Below are 23,463 nucleotides of genomic sequence, written 5' to 3' on the forward strand. Positions count from 1 at the left end.
CTTTGTTTTTTATGTTTTAACTTGTTTAACCTTTTATAATTTTCGATATTGATAGTTGCGTTGCTCTCTCTTTCTCTCTTTGCAATTGGGTATGAAAGTTAGGTATTAAGATTTAATTCTATCTTTCTGTAATATGCTTTTGAATTAGAGTTTTCTGTTGGAGCCTTTCTTAAACATACCCATTTTTTAAGGTTGTGCCAGGCTAAACTGAAAAAACGGAGGTTAGGCCAGAATAAAGTAATGATGAAGAGAAGAACAAAGGCATATTATAAAAAAGGTAAAGGGAGAAAGAGGATATGGAGGAAGAAGAAGAAAAAGAGAGAGAGAGGGGAGGAGCTTATGTTCAGTGGTAAAAGGAGGATGAAAAAAGTGGAGGAAGATAAATAGGAGTTTTACTTAATGGAAGGGTAAAATTGATATTTCAATATTTTTGTTAATATTTAATGACAATGCCAATTGTCAAGAAAATTGGGAATACTTCAAGGGATTTTTCAAACGGTAGGATAAGTTTTAATCAATTTCTTAGAACTTAGGGGTCATTTTAAGTATTTTACCTTTTATTTCTGAGCGAGATAAGGTTTTTACATATTGTTGGCCATGCGCATCCAACTATGCTTCAGGATATTGGTGTTTCAAAGTACAACCAATATTCCTGATGTGCGGCAGGATGTGCATGGCCAGCAACGTATCGTGATCAGCAGATCCGAACTCGAATGCCCCTTTCATAGGTTTTATTCCCCATATATGGTGGTTCCCCCTTCACAAGGAGTGAATTTTGAGGCTAAAAAATATCTGCAGATGGGTTTTGAGCTAACAAACAAAATGCATGACTAATGGCTTTTTTCAAATGATCGAAGAACCACCAACCAATAGAATAGTTAACAGAATGAGCATGTGTGGGTAGTCTTGATCAATGTAGATCTTTCTTTACTGAAAGAGAGAAAAAAAAAAAGATTAATGTATATCTTTGCAACCATATAGTTGACCTGGTTCAATAGATAGCCAGATCAATGTGCTTCTTTGCTTCCATGTGTTTTATAATGTCTGATTTAGAATAAATCAATCATCAAAAAGTAGATTAAGGGAGTGTTCTACAACATGAATGATATTGTTTTCATTTCTCTTTGAAATTGTCACATCAGGAAAAAAAAGGCATATTCTTGAGCTCTGTTTTGAAAGACAAAAACAAGTTGATTCTGTTTAAAAAACGATACATGTTTTTTGAACCATTAAAATAATGGTTTTTAGAACAAAAACAAACTCTGTAGTGTGAAAATTATGTGATATGTAGAATATGATATTAAATAGTCAGATGAAGAATATAAATTCAATAAAGAAAGCACATACACAACCAAGAACATGTTTTTTGTGATTCTATTTGGAGAAACAATCTATCTTTAAATCGGGTAGTTTTGATGTGTTTTTGAAACCGGCAATAAGAAAAATAATTCATGTTGCACACTTGCACCTTCTAAATGGTGTCAACTTCATGACCCTAATAAAAGGTTTAAAAAGCTTAGTCATAGAACCGTTTGCATGTATTTATATCAAGGAGGGATGTTGGTTGAGCCCAAATCCCCTAAAAGCAAAAAATCATAAGAAAATGGAATTTGGCCACACATTAGAATATATCATCACCTGAAAAGCTGTCTTAAATTCACGGGGAGATGTTCTCAATGTGCATCTGGATCCATGTAGATTATTTGTAAAAGTTTTTGCTTTAAGGAGATACCGTTGCATGTTGTTGATTCTAAAGCCCTCTTATTGATGGTCTTGGCATGCCGTGTCAAGGATTGGAGGTGTATTCAGGTAGGGGTGTCAATTGGACTGGATTTGATCCAATCCAATCCAGTGTTGTATTCTTTTTAAAAAGTTGTGGCTTTTTGATAAAAAAAAAGTGTGCATCCATTTTTTGGATGCACTTTTCTCTCATTTTGAAGAAATCAGCTTTGTGCTCACGATACCCCTTGCAGCCTTGTATTGGGAATATCTCCCCATGAAAAAATTATACAAGTATGGAGATATTTCCAATGCACGGTTGTAAAAGGTTGTGCAAACGGTGTGAGTTGTGAGTACTGAAGTCGATCTCCATTTTGAATTCAAACATGCATTGGAATTTGGTTTGTTGTCATTTTCTTTATACAAACACATTATTATCAAAACACTTGTAAAATTGAACTATAGTGAATATATGCACTAAACTGACATTTGCACTATTTCCAAATGAAGCCTTAATATTATGATCAATATATACTTAGACGCATATCCATCTTTTTTATAAATTTTCTTAAAAAAATATATTTTGTATATATTTCTATATTTTTATTATTCAATTTATAATATCATGGGTTGACTTATTTTTCCTATATTTTATCCACTAACCTGCACCAAAAAGTGATTCCATTTCTATGTAGGCTTCTAAAACATTGATGATAAATAATAAAGGATATGCTTGCACAATTGCTTGGGGCTAGGTTGTCTTAGTACCTATAATAAGAGTTATAACTTATAACTCGTGCTTGGACCTGGCTTGGTTTTGGACCTTGGGCCAGGTTTTGTCTTGACCTATGATTTTAAGTAGGATAAATTTCTTAAATTATCCTTATAATTTAGTTAATTGATTAAGTATATCCTTAACCATCGTTAAATATTAACGAAAAGGATGAAATGTCAATTTTGCCCTTTCATTAAATCTCTTTTAAATCAATTCTCTCTCCTCTCTACCACTTTTATCTCTCACTCTTCACCTCCTTCGCACGTAGTGGGATGTCAACGAAGCCATCGTCACCACCACTGGCGAAGATTATATTGCCAACGAAAATAGCTGAGGAGATGGCGGAGCCTCCGCCGATCATTACTATTACAGAATCTCCCTCTCCAGTTACTATGCAACCGGAGCCGTAAGTGGTTTCCCGTACAGATCTTCACATAGGGGTTCTCGTTAGCATGGGCCTTCACGATTCGAATGAAAGACCGGCAAATCTGCCTGTGATGACCCTTGATGTGCATTCCTTGTTAGGTCTCGCAAAGACCTATGATGACCCTCGATCTCACCGTATTCGCCAGGTTTATATGCTGAAATCCACTTGCTCTCACCAGCAATAATAAACAAGAAAACTGTAGCTTCTTGGTGGAGAAGCTGCTGCTCGATCTATTTGCTGGACCCTTCAGTTTTTCATGAATCCCAAGATGGCTATATCACTATATCAAATATTATGTGAATCAGGAATTTAATATTGCTGAAGCTGATTCCTCTTAAAAAGGTAGCTTGCCTGTGAAATCCATCCCTTTCTCTCTTCTCAGGTATGGGTTCCTTTGTTTTGTAGGTTCTCTCTCTCTCTTCCCCCCCCCCCCCCCTCTCCCTCTCGTTTCTTCTTGATCAAGACGGAATCCAGAAATCCAGACAAAAAGCATAAGCCCTTTCTCTCTCTCTCCATCACTTGTTCTCTCTCCACCCCCCCTACTTAGCGGCCTCAGCCCTAAGTCCAGCAGCACTGCAGTAGTTGCTCTGTTTCTGTTGCGTCTACGGAAGCCTTCATCAACTGCTCTAGGGACATGAAAAAAAGAGAGAGGAGACAAGTTTGGTTGTCCAATAGGTATTGCAGGAGTGAAAGGAGGGGCAAATAATGGATAATGGAAGAAAAAGAACATGAGAGAGAGACTTCTCGGTGTAAGCCTATAGCTCCCCAGCATAGAACAACACCCACTCTCCGCCACTTGCATTATGGGATTCACGTTGGTTCGCTCATGCTGCTTTTGGGATGATGTTTTCTGTCCAAACGCCATTGCGGCCCCCGGGGATGATGGTGTCGGTTCCAATAAAAGGAGGAAATGCCGAAGCGGGAGAGTGCGGGTATGACCGGAATGATGCCGTTGAGGTTATTCCGGGAAACATCGAAGATGGGAGGGAGGACTGGTTGAGTAGAGGGATGGCACCGTCTAACCGATTGCCATCGGGCAGAAGATAGTAGAGACAAACCAGATCAGTCAAATTGGAGGGGATTGGGTGTGTAAGGTAAAGAAGAAGAAAGAGGGACTAGGGGTGGCAACGAGCCTAGGTTGAACTCGAACTACAACCTAATTAAATGGCTCGATTATTAAACGAGTCGAGCTCGAGCCTAACTCGGCTCGTGAGGCCCGCAAATTGGCTAATATATATAATAAAATTATAGAAAATAATATATATAATAAAAATATTATATTTTTTATCTTTTAAATATAAAATAAAAAATATGTATAATTTTTATTTTTATAGAATATAAAACGAGCTGAGCCAAACCGAACTCGAGCTTATGAATTTTTTACTTAAGCCTTATAGAATAGTCTCGAGCTGAGCTCGAGCCTAATACTATTCGGCTTGGCTCGGCTCGAATCCACCCCTAAGAGGGAGAGGGACTAAGGGTAAAATTAGATTTAAAAAAAAATACATGTCACTTGTGTATAAATTTTGATGGAATATCAACGGATCCTAATGGTTAGGGGTGTCAATTAGACTGGATTTGGTCCAATTCGGTCCAATCCAATGTGATTCCATTACAAATGGACCTGGTCCAATCCAATCCAATGAATATTTTGGACCATTTTGGATTGGTCCAAAGATTGTCCAATCTGTTCAAATTCCTGTTAATTTATATTGGTTTCAACTCAAACCTGGTCCATTTACACCTATGTTCTTATTTTTTATAAATGGATCAGATATTGACTCAATCTAATATAAATTCATTATGGACAAACCAGGTCCAATCCATATATGTCATATTAGTCTGTGTTTGATTTGGATGGAGTCCAACCCAAAACTGGTAAATTGACATCGCTACTAATGATAAGGGTATAGTTAGTCAATTGTTAAAAACAATAGGGGTAGTGTTAGACAATTGTCAAATAATATGGGTATACTCAGTCAATTAGACAAACCATAAGGGTAGTTTAAAAAATTTGCACTTTAATTATAACTATTAAATTTATATACGAGTATACTTGTACTTGTCTTGGTTTTGGTGTAGGTCATATAAAAATTAAATGAAATTATATAATGTTAAACTTGCCCTTACACTAGTCTCTGTTTGCACCTATGTTTTATGTTTAGGCCCGCTCCAGGCCTGGGCCTACAATTTTCAAAATTGCCCTTGGATCTAATACTTTAAGGCTGGTCCAAGCCTAACCCGACACACACATATTTATTACATATGTTATTTTATTTTATATTTTATATATATAATCATAACATAATAAAAATATTATGTATATGTAATATTTTATACATAAAAGACATGGATCGGGAATTAGGCCATATTGTGCATGGGTATGGGCTTATGTTTAGAGCCTAGAACCTGGGTTAGGACCAAGCTGTAGCCATTATTCGAGACTTAGAGCCGCAAAGCCCGAAATGGCCCATGACACTAGGGGTGTAAGTGGATCGAATTTGAATCCGATTAAAAAAGTCAATATTCAAATTTGATTCGATATCCAACAGATATTAAAAATGAATATTCGAATTCGAATCCGATTAAATATTCGAATATTCGGTTCAAATTAAACTAATTAATTATTTTAAGTAATTAATAAATATATAAAATAAATATTTTATTTATATCAAGTATATAAATATATAAATTATTTATATATTTTAATTATTATATATGTAAATTATATAAGACATTTAAATATTTTATATATTATATATAGGAATTAAATAACTGGTCGAATTCGGATATATATCAAATCAGATAAGACTATAGCCAAATTGAATATGATTAACTATTCGATATGAATAAGATATCGGATTTCATTTGGTTCGATTATATAAAATATCGAATTTGAAATCAGATTTTCAAATACCGTTGACACCTACATGACACCTTGAGACATTGTCAGAGTTTTGTATCGCGGGATTGGTGACGGGATCTACTCCTCACAAATGGGCGCCTCACATGCACATCTAACATCTCCCATAAATAATAACTAATAAGTACGGGAGATGTTCCAAATGATAGGATGTGCGTGTGAGGCGTCTGTGAGGCGCCAGGTGTGAGTAGTAGATCCGGTCTCGCGGTATTGATACCTGCCTTCACCCGGGATGGGATGCTACTTAAGTTAAATTACTGACATCAACTCATCAACTAGGGGTATGCATGTAAATTATAAGAATTAAAATATTTTAATTATTATATATGTAAATTATATAAGACATTTAAATATTTTATATATTATATATAGGAATTAAATAACTGGTCGAATTCGGATATATATCAAATCAGATAAGACTATAGCCAAATTGAATATGATTAACTATTCGATATGAATAAGATATCGGATTTCATTTGGTTCGATTATATAGAATATCGAATTTGAAATCAGATTTTCAAATACCATTGACACCTACATGACACCTTGAGACATTGTCAGAGTTTTGTATTGCGGGATCGGTGACGGGATCTACTCCTCACAAATGAGCGCCTCACATGCACATCTAACATCTCCCATAAATAATAACTAATAAGTACGGGAGATGTTCCAAATGATAGGATGTGCGTGTGAGGCGTCTGTGAGGCGCCAGGTGTGAGTAGCAGATCCGGTCTCGCGGTATCGATACCCGCCTTCATCCGGGATGGGATGCTACTTAAGTTAAATTACTGACATCAACTCATCAACTAGGGGTATGCATGTAAATTATAAGAATTAAAGGGGGTTGCTAAGAATTTTGGAAATTGCGCATACTCCCCACCCCAGTGCACCGCAGGCCTCGTTTTATTCGGAGTAGCCTAAAAACGAGTAATTTGTTTTGGTTTACACATTTCTTCTCGTTTTGGTTCACTACTCTACCTGCTGTTGGGGGTAGGGTTGCAGCTTATAAAACACCACCTCGCCTCCGGTTGCGCAGCCATAACCTGTGCACACGCAACCTTATCCTGCGCTCCTCTTCATCTCTCTGCATCGAAACAATGGGGGCTTCTCTCCCTCCAAAAGAGGCTAACCTCTTCAAGCTCATTGTCGTAAGTTCTTCTCCTCTTCATTTGTCTTCTTCACTTGTTTTGTGGTAACAATCATCAGGGATCCTAGTTCCTTATAATTTTTATTCTCTGGCTCTCTCTCTCTCTTTTTCATGTTTTCGTAATCTTTCCAAGTTCTCTTCCCGCTAAAACCCTAGTTTCTTTAGGTTCTTTAGCTCATACATTTCCTTGAATCTCTGATTCGGTTTTTTTTCCCTGCTTGTTGTGTCCGAACTCTGAATTGTTTCGTTCAAGTCTTATGACTGCTAAGATGGTTGTAAAATGTCTTTGATTTCTTATTGCACGTCGCCTTTGGGTTCTGGAATATTGGATTGCCATATCCGATTAACTTTTCGATGGAAACTTATGCGCTCTCACTGATCACTTAGATTGATCCAAATATGTTATACTGATTACTCGTTCTTTGACATTGTCTAAAACTCTAAATTAAAAATTAATTCTTCTAGTCATAGCTCGTTCGGTGTTTCATCTTTTTCAAAAGCTCAAAACTCTGGTCTTGACTTATTTTCTTTAATGATCAAAATTTTCCTTGTGTTGTTTAATCAGTCAACATCCTTGTTTAGGAAGGTAACTTGTAATTGCAACGCATTCTGTTCGCCTGGGTTTAAGTAACTGATTAATACCCATCTCTCTCTCTCTCATGCTGCTGCTTATCCGGACCATGCATAATGATTTCAGCTAAATTAATATACAGTGATCCGTGGTTTTTTCATTACATGTTCAACCATTTCTGTCATCCTTGAGCTTTATAATGCTGCAATTATTCCTCTCATGGTTGTTTGATAGTTTTTTTATACAATCAGAAATGCATCTATCAATGATAAAATGAAAAGGGATACTAAATTGAAACTCTAGTAGCGTGGAACATAACAATGTAAAATACAATTCGGGTGCAAATTGGGCACCTGACTTAAAGACTTTCCACTGCATCTGGCTTGGGCCCCTTCAGAATTTAACAATTGTTCAACCAAGGCCCACCGTCCACCCAAGTTGTGTTTTTTTTTTTTGATAAGTCACCGCCCACCCAAGTTGCAGCCCTAAATACAATACTTCATGAAAATGGACAAACGAAGGAAATAATTCTATAAGTTATGCTAACCAGTTTTATCAATGTTGAGGTGATGATTAATTGTTTTGGCCTATCTAATTAATGCCTAGGTGCTGACTAGTTTTTGAAAGAAAAGATATGTTCTAAATTTAAGATGTTGTCACAACCTTGTAAATAGTTTAATGTAAACTACAATTATGGAAGGATGGAATGATATTTGACATTTAGCTTACGGTCTTTGTTTTGCAAGCATAAAAGAAGTGAGGCTGGATATTCTAGGAAAGGAATTACAGCTTTTATGCTGATAAAAAAAGGAATTACGGCCTTTATTCTCCAAAGAAAGTCTGCAGCCTTGACTAATTGATATGCCCTTTGTTTGTGGCAACTCCATACCATTACCAGTACACTAATAATTGCAAGAAAACTTGAAAGAACTCCACTACCTTTTTTTTGTGTCTTTTTTTTTTTCTATTTTATATACCACCATCACTCATGTTCTTCACAAGTATTAAAGCAATAGTATGAATATAACAAAATGCAAACACATTTGGTATTATTTCAAATAATTAGAGATACTAACAAAAACATGAAGCATTAAAATGGATTTGTGGTTAACTAGGGTGGTTAGTTATTAATTGATTAGTTGGCCTAGTTGATGCTTAGTTGTCCTAGCTCCTAGGTAGCCACATAATGAATACTGACCAACTAATCAGTGATGTAGTTGATCTGGTCCTCAAATTATTAGACGGTTGATTAATCAATGGCTAGTTGAGAGTCGACACTTTGATAACATTCCCCCATTCCTTCTTCCAATACAAGGTTTCATCTTCCGACCACTCATCTAACAACTTATTTGGATGAGGCATTAGCCAATCTAGGATTCCAGAACAAGGTGCTCATGATGGAAGATAAAGCCTTTGCATACAAGCAAAATTCTGAGGGTGCATTCACCTTCCTCAGTTGAAGACTTCAAATTTATCACCACTTGGCACTTGGCAGTTCCTTTCAATCACCATGCTACTCCAACCTAAAAGGAAAACCATCTTTAGCCTCGGTTGTTCAAAGCCAATCTGCCCAGTTGTTGGTGATTATTTTAAGTTTTCTTCTACTTGTTGTGAAGTATACAAGAGCAAAATAATTTGTTACATAGATGTCATTCTTACTTAATAGGTAAGAAAATATGCTATGATGTTGTCTTCTAAACTTTAAGAGTTAAAACTACGTGATAAAGTGAACTCAAGCAAAATTTAAACTCATAGAAATTGCAAATGATTCTAATAGATCAACCAAGTCATTTATCATACAATGAAAAGTAAGATTTAATTTCATGTTTGAACAGAATTTTTAGCTAGCTCAAGGTGGTAATAATGTCCATTAGGTGATCAATAACACTGCTAATCCACATTTAAAATATTATACTATTTCTTGTGCCCCATATGACACTGGTAGTTTTCATTGGGTATTATGTCTATTCAAGTAATTTTGTGTGTTGGTGCCCGTGGAAATGGAAATATGTTGTCAAAATATTAGGAAATGTATGGACATTTTAAACCATGCTTATATTTATGTATATTTGTATCTACCAATATATGTATATGTGTGCATGTATATTAGTTTTTTGATCTCTACTTAACTGGTATAATTACAGTTTGCTACAATCTGTACTCAAAACTAAATGTCTCATTTGGTTATTGTTGTGACAACACATCAAAATTAAATGGATGTAGTTAATTTTAAACCATTCACAGTGAATGGGTTAAAAACAAAGCAGGTGCATCAATGGTTATTCATGGGCATCAATATGCATCTATGATCTTCATCTCCTCCTCCTCCTCCTCCTTGCCTGGCTATTGGCTGCTAATTTTTTGTCCATATACAAGCTCCAGAATTCTTTTTTATGTATTGCTTGGAGTTGAAATATTTGTATAGCACCGGGTCTGGGTCTTACCAAGAGCACACACATGAATATAGTGGTGGGTGGTGGCTTTTCCAATAAAAATAATTCATTTTTCTAGAAAGAAGACATGCATTGAGTGTAGTAGCTAAACCCAAATCTTCAGATAGATCAATATCTATTGGAACATCCTTCTCACATATTTTAACAATTGCAGAAATCATATGAAACTAAACAATACAAGAAGGGACTGAAAGCTGCAGATGCTATATTAAAAAAGTTTCCAGATCATGGAGGTATGCAGCTTTAGTAAGATATGTACATTCCATGTAGTTGAGTTTCATCAATTTGTTCACTGCTAAGGCTTATGGTTTGGATGTATTGTTTTATTTAGATTTTATCTCATGTTTTGATAGTCAATGGTAAAGGTATTTCATTCAATTCAAAACCAATTCCTAGAGTTGTCAATGGGTCATGTCTACTTGGCAGAGCTGTACTGATTATATAGTCAAGAATACATAAAGGCCCCATGGTTTTCTTGTAATTTATGTTATATTTTGTGTGTAGAAGGGTAAAATTCATAGACAGTGTAAACAACATTTTTAGTTAAAAACACTTATTTTAGCAACATACTAAGCAACTTACTTTACTCTCACTTTTTATTAAGGTTATATCAAAATGAAGTTCTAAGTTGTTATTATCATAGGCAACTATAGATGCCAAGTGTAGTCTGGTCTGATGATTATCCCCATTAATAATTGGTTTGATTCTGGGTTTGCCATAGAGAACCGATTAAAAATTGGTTTGGGACTGGTCCACCCTGTCCTGATCCAGACCTGATCCATTAACAGTTCTACCAATTTCCCCTATTTACAACAGTGGATGGTAAGATACAAAATCAGCAAGCAGCTGATCACTCCTATACAAATAAAAGGAAGTCCTTCACACTGTCCCACCACCAGATTCGCTCTAGTGACTCCAGCCTTAGCCAAACTATCAGCCAAGCCATTTGCCAATCTTGGGATCTACCTGAATGAGCAGTTCAGTTTAGCATTTACTGCCCTTGTTCCCTTACCAGAAACCTTAGAACCCAAGGTACTTCTTGGTCAGATGTCATCTGCTTAACTTGACAATCCCCTTCCACTTGTATTCCTGTCCTTCCAGTTAAAGAGACAAGTTTCAATCTTTGTAGCTGAATCATTAATTTTGATGTCAAGCATTTCCAACCCCAGCAGGTCCTCAGAAGCTAAGAATGAAGTTGCCTCTATCATGTATGATCACCCCTCCTATACCAGATGCTCCTGGACTGCTTAAGCGCATATGTCAAAATGTGTGTGAGTTCTATCAGGTCATGCACATTTTGTTCTTTGTTTTCAAAGATCCTTGCATTCCTTTGTTTAGATTTTATTTGAATAGTGTATAAACTAATTCACTATTTGTTTCCCATATTCCATATGTAGAAGCATGATATAGGATACCTGATCTCTTGGACGGCTGGACTGTCTAGTAACTGTTCGGACTTAGATTTTGTTGCTCTGCATAGATGAATTCACACACCTTGAACTTTGAAATTTGTTATTGTAATACATCATAACTTCTCTCTAAAGATGATTTACTATCTACTATCTGAGGTTTGGGTTTATACATGCATGAAAGATTGGAAATTCTATTTAAACATAAAATCTTCATTTAGTGCCCATACTCAATGGTTTTCTTACATAGAACTGATTTAATAAATTGCATGTCCTTATCTTAAAGTGCTTGTGGTCTCCACTTCTGATCCTGCTGTTAACACTGTGTGAATCTGGATAATGTTGTCAGGGTACTTGTTAGTTTCTTCTGTAGACATAGATCAAACTTTTCTATTGTGGATACACAGTGCTGGAAACTGTGAGAAATACAATAGTAGGTACTATGAGTTGTGAACTATTTGACATTTGTCATTCTGATACCTGGTGCATTTTGAAATAATCAGAAATTATATGATAAATTTCACTGTATTTAGGTAATTTGGAAATAAGAACTAATTTCCAGATAATGCATTGTAACTTTCTGAAACTAGAATGCTATTGTTTTTTATTCTTTATCTTTGTTTCCTTGATAATGCATCATGACTTTTTACCAAAATGGACATTCAAGAATTGTTTTAAAGAGGATTCTTTCACTTCAATCCTCTGTTTGTTGAAATCTGTGATTAGGGGACAAAGGCATCAATGCTATTCACCTGGTGGATTAGCAAATTATATTAGGTGGGGAATATGAGCTGTTGGCTTGGTTGATCGTGGCATGCTTTACCTCTGGTCATGACATCATGGCCTGCAAGCCAAATATTATTCCTCTAATATCTACTATAGTGACCTTAAACCATTGTTCTATGGATGATTCTGAAAGGATTTGATCAGAGATTTGTACATTATGATCTCTGAAGACTCCTTATTCTCAATGGTTACCCAATCTGCATCTAATTAAAGTTTAAATTTACCAAGCCTTCATTTTGTGGGGCCCAAGGCAAGGAGACAGCAGCCCTATGGGAAGAAACAGCCACCACCAAATTCAACCCTCTGAGTATGCCTTCAATAGTAAAAGGTTCAAACATCTTTAATGCTTTGATCCAATACACGACTTTCACTTGGATGCCCTCTTTTTGATATAACCATTCATTTTTATTAATTATGAAACATAACAAATATGTATTTTAAAGACCCTTTGGAGGGGTAGAAACTACTACCTCTCCTCTTTCTTTTTATTTAAAATTGTGCCCAAAATACTTGAAGTCCCTACACCCATTGTCTTGCTAGTTCATCTGTCATGCTGTTGGCAGCCCTCGACACCCATATGATTCACTTTAATGTCTCGAGTCAAGCCATCTGATTTTTTTTTTTTTAAATTCATTTCTTTATTGCCGTAAGACGGTTTCTCTATGTTGCAACCATCCTGTCACCAGATGTGAGTCACCTTCAATCACTAAGTTCATCAAATTCATATTTCTCACCCATTGCACTCCTTCCATTACAACCATAATCTCAGCCCTTGATGAATCTCCTATCCCAATTGGGCTTGGGAATAGAGCTATGACATTTCCATTTTCATTCTTGAAAACACTTTCCACTCCTGATGGCTGGATTCCCTTTACTACTTCCATCAAAGTTAAGCCTAATGAACCCTGTTTCTGGTGGGATCCATTCTCTATACTCGGTGACCTTTTTGCTTGTTTCCCGTTCATTGAAATCTCTTGCATTACCCAAATAAATGCAGCCTTGGTCAATGATTTAAAAGGTGCGCCCAAGGTTTGAAATGTCAGCCATCCAAATACAAGAAACATGTCGGAAAAGTCAGAAATATTGTAAAAATTATAGACATAGTGGAAGCATTGAGTAAAAGATCAAGACTGTAATCAGTCTTGAATCCTAATAGGTTTTAGGTTCACAAAATAGAAGAAAAGTGAGAGAAAGAAGAGAGAATAGAAGAGGAACAGGAGAACACAAGTGGTTGAAAGGAGGAACAGATTCTAACCGAACTGCCGCCACCACTTTCTTATTATTTATAGGTTATGCTTAGTACACAATGGAAATGACACATCTGCCCTTAGTACTTACATAATAAATAAAGTAAATAAAGCTGAAATAAATAACAACTGAATTAACAAACTGACTCAAACTGACACTACTATAACTGAAACAAATAACTACACATGCTGTCCTACGAACATAGTGGGGACCACTGTAGTGGGGCCCACATCAATGTTCTCTACACTCCCAACTTGGATAGGTCTGTCTCTAACTTCTTCCTTGGTACAACCTTGGTGAGGATATCCGCGAGCTGCATATTAGATGTGATGTACGGAAGACACACTTCTTGTGATGTGACCCTTTCTCGCACAAAATGTTGATCAACTTCGATGTGTTTAGTTCTGTCATGCTGCACTGGGTTGTGAGCTATATTAATAGCTGCCTGAATATCACAATACAACATTAAGGGCTTTTCATAGTCAATACCCAACTCTTCAAGTAGTGACCTCAGCCATAAGATTTCAGCCACTCCATTAGCCATTGACCTGTATTCCGCTTCAACACTGGAGCGGGAAACAACACTCTGCTTCTTACTCTTCCAAGAGACAAGGTTACCTCCCACAAGGGCACAATATCCAGAGGTAAACCTTCTGTCATCAACACTCCCAGCCCAATCAGCTTCTGTATAGACTTCCACCCTCATGTGATTATTGTTCTTGAGCAGTATACCTCTACCCGGGCATCTCTTCAAGTATGCTAATATTCTCTCTGCCGCAAGAAGATGAGAAGTTCTAGGGGAGTGCATGTACTGGCTAACAACACTAACTGCATAGCTGATATCCGGCCGAGTGAGGCAGAGATATAGGAGCTTTCCAACCAACCGTTGGAACATAACTTTGTCTTCAAGAGGCTCCTCGCCCTCTGCACTAATCTTGTGATTTTGTTCGATGGGTGTATCAGCCGGCTTAACCCCCAACTTTCCAGTTTTCGCCAACAGATCTAGAACATATTTTCTCTGAGAGATTAAAATCCCCTGCTTGGATCTAGCAACTTCAATACCCAAAAAGTACCGTAGTGCACCAAGATTTTTCACCTCAAACTCTTGATGAAGGAGCTGTTTGAGGGACTCAATCTCATGATTGTCATTTCCTTCACCACAATATCATCAACATATACTGCAAGTAGTGTCAGAGAGGACTCCACCCTCTTGATGAATAGTGTATGATCTGATTGAGCCTGTACATAACCAAACTTTCCAAGGGCTAATCTGAACCTATCAAACCAGGCTCTAGGTGATTGCTTCAAACCATACAATGCCTTGTTTAGTCGGCAAACCTTCTTACCCGTCTCAGAATCATAGAATCCAGGAGGCAACTGCATGTAAACCTCTTCCTGTAAGTCTCCATTCAGAAAGGCATTTTTAACATCCATCTGAAACAAGGGCCAAGAATGATTTGCTGCAAGGGATAACAGAACTCAGATGGTGGTCATCTTGGCTACTGGGGCAAAGGTCTCCAAGTAGTCTATACCATAAGTCTGAGTGAACCCCTTTGCAACCAGCCGGGCTTTGTACCTTTCAATAGAGCCATCAGCATTATGCTTCACAATGAACACCCATCTGCATCCCACCGGTTTCTTTCCTTTTGGTGGGTCAACCAGTGCCCAAGTATTATTCTTCAACAGGGCATCCATTTCAACTTGCATTGCATCTTTCCATTCTGGAACTGATAAGGCTTCTTGCACTGTTCTTGGAATAGGGACATCGGCAATGGAAGTAAGATAGGACCGGTAAGATGGAGACAGACGATCATAGGATAAGAACTGTGAGATGTTGTGAGCTGTAGAAGTGGTGCAATGCCGTTTCCCTTTGCGAATGGCAATAGGGAGATCAAGGTCATCCACAAGAGAGGAGGTGGCAACAGTAAGGGGTATCTCAGTAGGCTCTGGATCTGGAGCCGCAGAAGGAACTGGAGCTGGCCGGGACTGCTGATGATTGGGATCAACCTGCCTGCATCGCCTGTGATAGACTCTCAACTCCGGCTCCCTCTGACCACCCTCACCACTACAGCCTTCATCATCCAGTGGAATAGGTAAAGGCACAACCCCACTTCTACCAGCCCCACTTCCATTCTCACTGCTCTCCCCTTGAGGAAAGAAACTCAAAACAGCCCCACTTCCACTCTCACTGCTTTCCCCCCGAGGAGAAACCCTAGGATAATAGGGTGTCTCCTCAAAGAAGGTGACATCCATGGAGACAAACCGTTTCCCTGAAACCGGATCATAGCAACAATAACCCTTTTGAGTTTGTGCATAACCAAGGAAAATGCATTTGGAGGCCTTAGGTTCAAACTTGGAATGATGAGGCCCGAGAAACTGAACGAAACAGGTACAACCAAAAGTTTTAAGGGGAACAATGAACAACTCCCCGTCTGGGTATAGAAGGGAAAAGGGGGTTCTCATATCAAGAACCCGGGAAGGAACTCGATTAATGAGATAAACTACCGTGAGGATAGCATCACCCTAGAAGCGAATAGGTACATTGGAGGTAAACATAATGTTTCTAGCCACCTCCAAGATATGCCTATTCTTCCTTTCAACAACGCCATTCTGCTGTGGTGTATAAGGTCAAGTGCTCTGGTGAATAACTCCATGGCTAAGAAGGTAGGAGGTCAATGGCTGAGCAAAGTATTCCTTTGCATTATCAGATCTAAGGACTTTGATTTTGGTCCCAAACTGAGTGAGAACCATCTGATGGAAGTTTTGGGTCAGAGCAGGAACCTCATCCCGAGAGCGCATAAGATAGACCCAAGAAAACCGGGTATGGTCATCAACAAACAGTAGAAAATATCTGTACCCACCTATCGAAGAGATATGATATGGCCCCCAAACATCAGTATGCACAATATCAAAAGAGGAATTACTCCTTTTATTACTTAAAGAATAAGAGGTTCTACAATGTTTGGCAAACTCACAACTCTCACACCTCAACTTTGATAACTCAACAAACTCAAATAAAGCAGGAAACAAACTTTTCAAAGACTTAAAAGACAAATGACCTAATCGGTTATGCCAAAGCATAACCGAACTCACGGACTGGGAAACAAAAGACTTCTTATCCACTGACTCCTCCCGACGAGAACTCTCTCCAAGCAGATAGATCCCGTTCGTCTCACGGCCAGTCCCAATCACCTTCCTCGTCTTCAAATCCTGAAAAACACATCGGTCAGGGAAAAAGGTTACTGAACAGTTCATGTGTTTGGTAATACTACTAACTGAAAGCAGGTTAGTATCAAGTTTGGGAACATGCAAGACAGAAGATAAAGAGATAGTATCCGACAGTTTGATGTCCCCCTTGCCCGAAATGGGAACAAGAGAGCCATCAGCAATGGACACTCTATCTCGGCCAGAGGACAAGTGATAAGAAGTGAACAAAGATGGCAAGCTAGTCATATGGTCAGATGCACCTGAATCTATTACCCAACAGTGGTCAGTATTACTTGGAGCTGAAGCATGGTAAGTTGAGGCTCGAGTACCTGAATGTGCAAATGCAGATGTGGCAGGAGCTGATGGTGACTGAGATGGCTGAGCTGAACTCCCAACTTCCTTTTCCAACTGTATGAGGGCAGCCCGAACAGCATCTAAAATCTCTAGAGATGTGCTTGATGAGGATGCTGAATCAGTGTTCACGGCCACATGAGCATTACCCTTCTTATTTCTTAGCTTCATGACAGAATGAGTTAAACCAAAATTTAAACTAACAGAAATAGATTAACTAAATAATCTATTACACAAAGAAAAACTAATATTTAACTTCATACTTGAAATCAGTGTTTTAAAAGGTGTGGGAGGCGTATGGATGGAGGCAGGCCTCCAATCAAGGTGCCCCCAAAACACCCCGAGGTTTATGCCAGAGGCGCTGACACCTCTGAGGCGTATGCCTAAGGTGCAAGAGGTGTACACCTCATACGTTTTTTTCATGAGGCATATGCCTCATGTGCCTCATGCACAACTCATGTAAAAAGACAAAAAAAAAGAAAAAAAAGGAAAGGAAGGGAAATGAAAAGAACGAGAAGGGGAAGAAACAGAAAGAAAGAGAAAAAAAGAGAAAAAGAAAGAAAAGGAAAGGGAAGGGAAGATAAGGGGAAAGAAACCCCCCCCCCCCCCCCCCTTTCAACTAGTGCTATGCATCTTCATTTTTCTTAATATAAAAGATTTTTGTTAAAAATAAAGAAAAGTGATATTTTTCTTTCTCTTATTCCTCCTCATCCCCTCTCCTCTTTAGGAGGCTTACGCCTCCTTGTGTTCAAGAGGCTTACGCCTCTTACGTTCAGAACTACACCTCGTGCCTCTTGGTAGTGGAATGCCTCGTGTCACACCTCCGTGTTTTAAAACATTGCTTGAAATGAATATTTAGTTAGCTTAAAGTGGTAATGGCAGGCAATAATATTGTTACTCCTTATATCTACAATATTATCACCAACTTATGTTATAATACAATCTCTTGTACTCCATATAGTGTTGGTAGTTTTCTCTGGGGAATATGTATGTCATGGAAACTATCTATTGTACTCCACATCAATGTTTTAAAATGTGGAGGCGTGTGATGCGAGGCGTTCCACTACCTAGAGGCGTGAGGTGTAGTTCAGAACGCAAGAGGCGTAGGCCTCCCAAACACAAGGAGGCGTAAGCCTCCTTAAGAGGAGGGGGGTTAGGTGGAGGATGAAGAGGAAGGGGGATCTCATTTTTTCATTATTTTTAATAAAAATCTTTTATATTAAGATCGCTCGCTCGCCGAAGGGGCAAGGGGCAAACCACTTTCTTTCCCCTTATCTTTTCTTTCCTTCCCTTCCCTTTCCTTTTCTCTTTTTTTTCTTCTTTTTCTTTTTCTTTCCCTTCCCTTTATTTTCTTTTCCTTTCCTTTCCTTTCTTTTTTTCTTTTTTCTTTTTTTTTTCCGTCTTTTTATATCGAATGTGCATGAGGCGTACGCCTCTAGCACGCCTCATGAAAAAAGCGCAAGAGGCGTACGCCTTAGAGGTGTTAGCGCCTCTAGCATATGCCTCAGGGCGTTTTGGGAGCACCTCGCTTGGAGGCGCGCCTCTAGGTGTACGCCTCCCACGCCTTTTAAAACATTGCTCCACATAGTGCTGGTAGTGTTAACTGGGGAATATGTCAATGCCAGTAAAATCGCCTCCATGCGTACGCCTTCCACGCCTTTTAAAACACTTCTCCACATAGTGCTGGTAGTGTTAACTGGGGAATATGTCGATGCCAGTAAAATTTCATGTCGCTATCCATGGAAATGGAAATATTAGGGAAATTAGGGACATTTTAAACCATGGGCACGCCTAGGTGCATAGGCGAGGAACATTTTAAGGTATGCATTTTGCCTAGGCCCCAATTGGAGAGATCAAATGATGATCACCTTAATTTTGAAGAAGTGGTGATTGGTAGGCTATTGGTGGATCTAGGACAAAGGAGGAAGTTCGATGTGAAAGCTTTGGATGCTGCAGTGGTAGTGATCACCAAGAAACCTCGGGGTTCAAGAATTCACCAATTGGTTCACATTACTAAAGTCTTCTCTCGGCTGAAACTTGGGTTGGTGGGGGTAGGACCTACTAAGAATTTCAAATATGTGTATGAGAGAAAAGGTGCGAAGAAAGTTGGGCCGACTGTTGACAATGGATGTGGGGTTGGGTCTCAGGTTTTTGTCAGATCCGAGCCTCAGGAACAAGATGAGGAGAAAGATGCTATAGGGTCCTTGATTCTGTCAAGGATGTGTTGGTTCTGAACTCTAACAAAAAAGGTGGCAAGGGTAGGAAGGCCATCAAGGAAATTGTTGAAAGAGACAAGGGAGCAGAAGGTGGCTATGGTTCTGGTGGAAGGCTTAGAGATGGTTGGATAGCTCAAAGCATTTGTCTCTGATGCAACAGCTAAAGGGAAACAGATTAGATGGAAAGAAAACTTCTCGGCGACAGGCAGAAGGTATGTAATGGAGAGCAAAAGGAATGTAAAGGGATCTTTCATTTCTTTTTCTGAATATTTTGCCAAAGGAAGGAAACAACTGGTCTGTTTCCCTGAAGGGAAAAATAGTCAAGGATGGAAAGGGGTGGCTGATGTTTTAACAAACTTCCTAGACAGAAGGAAACTGGAGAAAAGGGAGATGGCAGAAATAAGTAGTAAATGTCCAGGGTTCATTTATTAACAGTCCTCTCTTGTCTTGGAGGTGGAACCTAAGCAGGATTTCTTTGCTATGGCATACAGCAGTAGTAATCCCTCTTTGATAGCAAATATGAAGAAAGGGCAGTGGGATAGTATGCTAGTGGTTGAAAAATGAGAAGATGGTTCTAGATTGGAGGAAGGCTACTGATCTCTTGAAGTTTAAGCTGAGACTACCGAATACATTTATTTTAACTCCTTTTGATAGTGTTGAGGCAGTGCTGGACCCTCTTGAAAACCTGGTAGATGTTGAAGCTTTATGTATTCAAGATGATTTGGGGACCTTCTGACTATTTAAATGGTCTCCATCTTCCAACTCAAAATCTTTCTCAGTTGAAGATAGTGTGGCAGTCATGGTAGTTGGTCTGTCTTTCCATCTTTGGAACCATGAGGTAGCAAATTCCATCGCTTTGTTATGTGGAACTCGCCTTGATGGTGAGTTCTGGGGAGATCTACGTTCTGCAGCTCTTCTGTTGAGTGGAGTTAAACCAGAAGAGATACCGAGGAAAGTGACTATTTGAGTTGATGGATTGTTCTTACCAATGTGGTTAGCCTCCTCCATTGAAGCTGCTTTATGGAGGGAAGCTAGATAGGTTGAAGAAATTGTGCTACATGATTTATCAAAAAAAAAAAAAAGGAAATTGGTGCTATGTGGCAGCTTGGGGCCGGAGAACCAAAAGAGTTTGAAAACTTTCACAAAAATAGAAAGACAACCTTTAAGCAGTCCAAAAGAACTGGATTTTGAGGATAGTCAAAAACATGAGAAACAAGGAAAGGACTTGAGAGTCAACAAAACATTTGCACTTGTATTATCTTTTGGTGTCAAATAGAGTTGTTCAAATGGTTTAAACAATTTAAATTCCAAGGGAAGGGGTTCTTTGTTTAGAGTGGTCGAGCCACAAACTAGGGGAGGTAAACCGTCGAGGCAGATTGGGGAGGGTGTAGTTGTAAATAATCATGTGCCTTCCAATTTCACGACTGATGGGCCTTTAAGTTCAAGGTCTGTTGTGTGCCCTGATAGGCCCAACACTAATTTAAATGGGCCAAAACCAATTGACCCATCTGTTAAGCAGGCACACCGCAAGCACGTGATGGGGAATTTCTAAGGTAGATGGGAAACAACATCTAGCATCGTCTACCTTGAGCTCTACTAGTCATTCGAATAGCTAAAACCAGGCTGCTTGCTCGTTACAGTGGATTCCCTCAAAGAAACTTTTGTGACTCTCGCCGAATCATCGTAATCCAAGGTGTGTCAGCGTAATGAGATAGATAATCTTGAACCAAAGATGTTGATAGATGATGAAGAATGCTCTAATTCAGATACTGGAGAAACCCTTTGCCTAGGAAGCATTTATCTACAAGATGCAAAGTATATCTTTGGTAAAAAGGCAGCTTGTAGAATCAGTAATGCAAAATGTTTTACATCACATTGGCTATTTGGAATAATGCAGTTGGGAAAAATAAAGAGATGGAGAGTTTTACATGCCTGAATGTGTTTTGTATGTCTATTTTATTTTTAAATTTTCATTTGAATATGTTTCGCATGTGATGTTTATGTATTTGAATTTTAGATAATAGATTTTTTAACATTTATTTTAAAATTTAACTTTTTAATTTTAATTAATATTATGTTTAATATTTTATTTTATTATGCTTTTTTGCGCCTTGCTTCGAAAAGACGTGCACCTCAGGTGCAAATTGTCCCTTGCACTTTTTTGCTTTCCTTAATCATTTCTTGTGATCTTTCTTTTTGCTTTGTAGGAATTGTTATTTCAGCGCTTTAACATTTTAGCCAGTAGAAGAAACACCAATATGTGTTACTTGAGTTTGCTCATTAATTTAAAAAGTAGAACTTTTTTTTGATCAATAACTGTAGTGCTTTATTAGAAATTCAAATCATAGTACAACCAGCAAGGAAGCAGGAGCAATAATCTTTCTTAGCTCTCCCAGTGAATTCTCATTTCAGCAAAACAACTTGCACTTCTTTTAACCCAATGCAATTTTACATCTATGTCCTGTTTAGCCATTTAAATTTCTTCCTTTCATTGTTATAGTTCCAAAGTCTATTACTAGAAAAAGTGGAATATATATTACTACTAAAAAACAGTTTTTGTAAAATATGGAGTACTTGAAACCAAGGTTCAAAATATCGATACGCCCAATATGCCGGTAGTGGCGTATCGGGCAGTATCAGTAGCTTTTTTTATTTTTTTTAGTTTTTTTTAATCTGGTTCAGAGGGGCCAGTTTAAGGTCTGGCCACCATCTGAACCAGTCGGGACCCCGAAACACCCCCTGTAGGGACGTATTGGGAAGCCCCAATACAATACGTATCGGCCGATACAGCCCGATACTTTGAACCTTGCTTGAAACTAGCTACTAAAACCAGTTGTCTTGTCGACTACTATCAATGTTTTCAACCTGATATTGACCTGGCCAGTCATAGGACTTAGAAAAACATTAACTGAGTCAATGGCGCAGTGACCCGGCCGGTCAAGCCATTCAACTGTTTGATTTAGTCAGCAGTTCACACCGTTAGAAATTTACTCTTATTTCTGTAATTTATCCATTTCCATCATTAACAACAACAACAATTCTCATTTATTACACATATTTTTGTTTAATATGATGAATATATAATATTACGGACATGCTCAATTTTCTGCATGTTATCTATTTTTTATTTTTTATTATATGGTTTATGATGTCACAGGTTGATCCGTTTTGACCCAGATGGTTGAACCAAATGACCTGCCACCCAGAGGGAAAAGTGGTTTCATTTCTGGAACATTTTTTAAAACATTGCTTGTTATTTTAAAGGAAGCAATAATTTGACAATGGCAGTGCTCTTGTTGCCTCTTGTCTGACTTTTGAAACCGTGAATATTTGTCTTCTGATGAAAAATGAAAACCTGTGGTACTTGTACTCATTTTGCTCAGATGTATCCATATCATTGTGAGTTTATGACATGACATAGGTGTTGGTATAGGATGCCATTGTGAGTATAGTCATGCATCCGCTTATCATGCACAGCATATAAATTGTTAACTGACTAGGTATTCTACCTCTTCCTTAGACACTTTACATCTTTCTCTCTCTCTATTTTTATGAATTCATCATTACCTTAGCTTTATTGCTTATGCTTTCTTTGTTAAATATCAATAGTGAAGGCATCTAAACTATTTATAATAATATTATTTCCCTACTTGGAAATTGTACATATCTTTATAATACTTATACATGCACAAGTGACTAAATGTATGATCTGTCTGTGTACTTGAGCCTAGTTGATGGACCCATTGTAGACAAATCCCTGTATCCCAGTATTTTAGGACTTTGGGTCAGATAAGTTTCATTCCTAATACAGATTTGTGCACTCAAAAGTCAAACCTTTGTAACATATCAAAGCAGTTTTCTAGGGAAAGTTTTGGAAGATTTATTGACCAAAAAAAGTTTTGGAAGATTTGCGGGTAATTGACCTAAAGCAAGATGTGCAAGTCTTCATTGTGCTTTTAAGTGTTTCCTCACTCCTCTCTATCTCTCTCACTTCCCCCTATCTTATTTTAATTTATTTGATTTTCCTGAAAATTTGATGGTCTAATTTCTTTCATTCCTTGTAATGTATTTCTAGAAACTTTATCCATGAAGGGATTAACGTTGAACTGCATGGACCGCAAATCAGAAGCATATGAACTTGTTCGGCGTGGATTAAAGGTTAGAATGCTTTATATTTTAGTTTGATGTAAGATTGTTTTTCTGTCAACTTTGGGACTTGATTTATTTGGAC

At 38.0% G+C, this 23,463-nt stretch overlaps 1 protein-coding gene across 1 annotated transcript in view; it reads left to right on the top strand.

Moving 5' to 3' along the window:
• Positions 1–6,759: 6,759 nt before the first annotated feature.
• Positions 6,760–23,463, top strand: part of LOC104592287 (N-terminal acetyltransferase A complex auxiliary subunit NAA15) — a 52,299-nt gene continuing 35,595 nt past the window's right edge. The window contains exons 1-3 of the mRNA XM_010251574.3: positions 6,760–6,992; positions 10,170–10,248; positions 23,308–23,390. Of these exons, the coding sequence (XP_010249876.1) occupies positions 6,942–6,992; positions 10,170–10,248; positions 23,308–23,390 (213 nt within the window). The 5' untranslated portion in view covers positions 6,760–6,941. The remainder of the gene's footprint in view (positions 6,993–10,169; positions 10,249–23,307; positions 23,391–23,463) is intronic.

Source organism: Nelumbo nucifera, chromosome 8 (genome assembly GCF_055504915.1).
Source record: "Nelumbo nucifera cultivar China Antique chromosome 8, China Antique-T2T, whole genome shotgun sequence".
Classification (NCBI taxonomy): domain Eukaryota; kingdom Viridiplantae; phylum Streptophyta; class Magnoliopsida; order Proteales; family Nelumbonaceae; genus Nelumbo; species Nelumbo nucifera.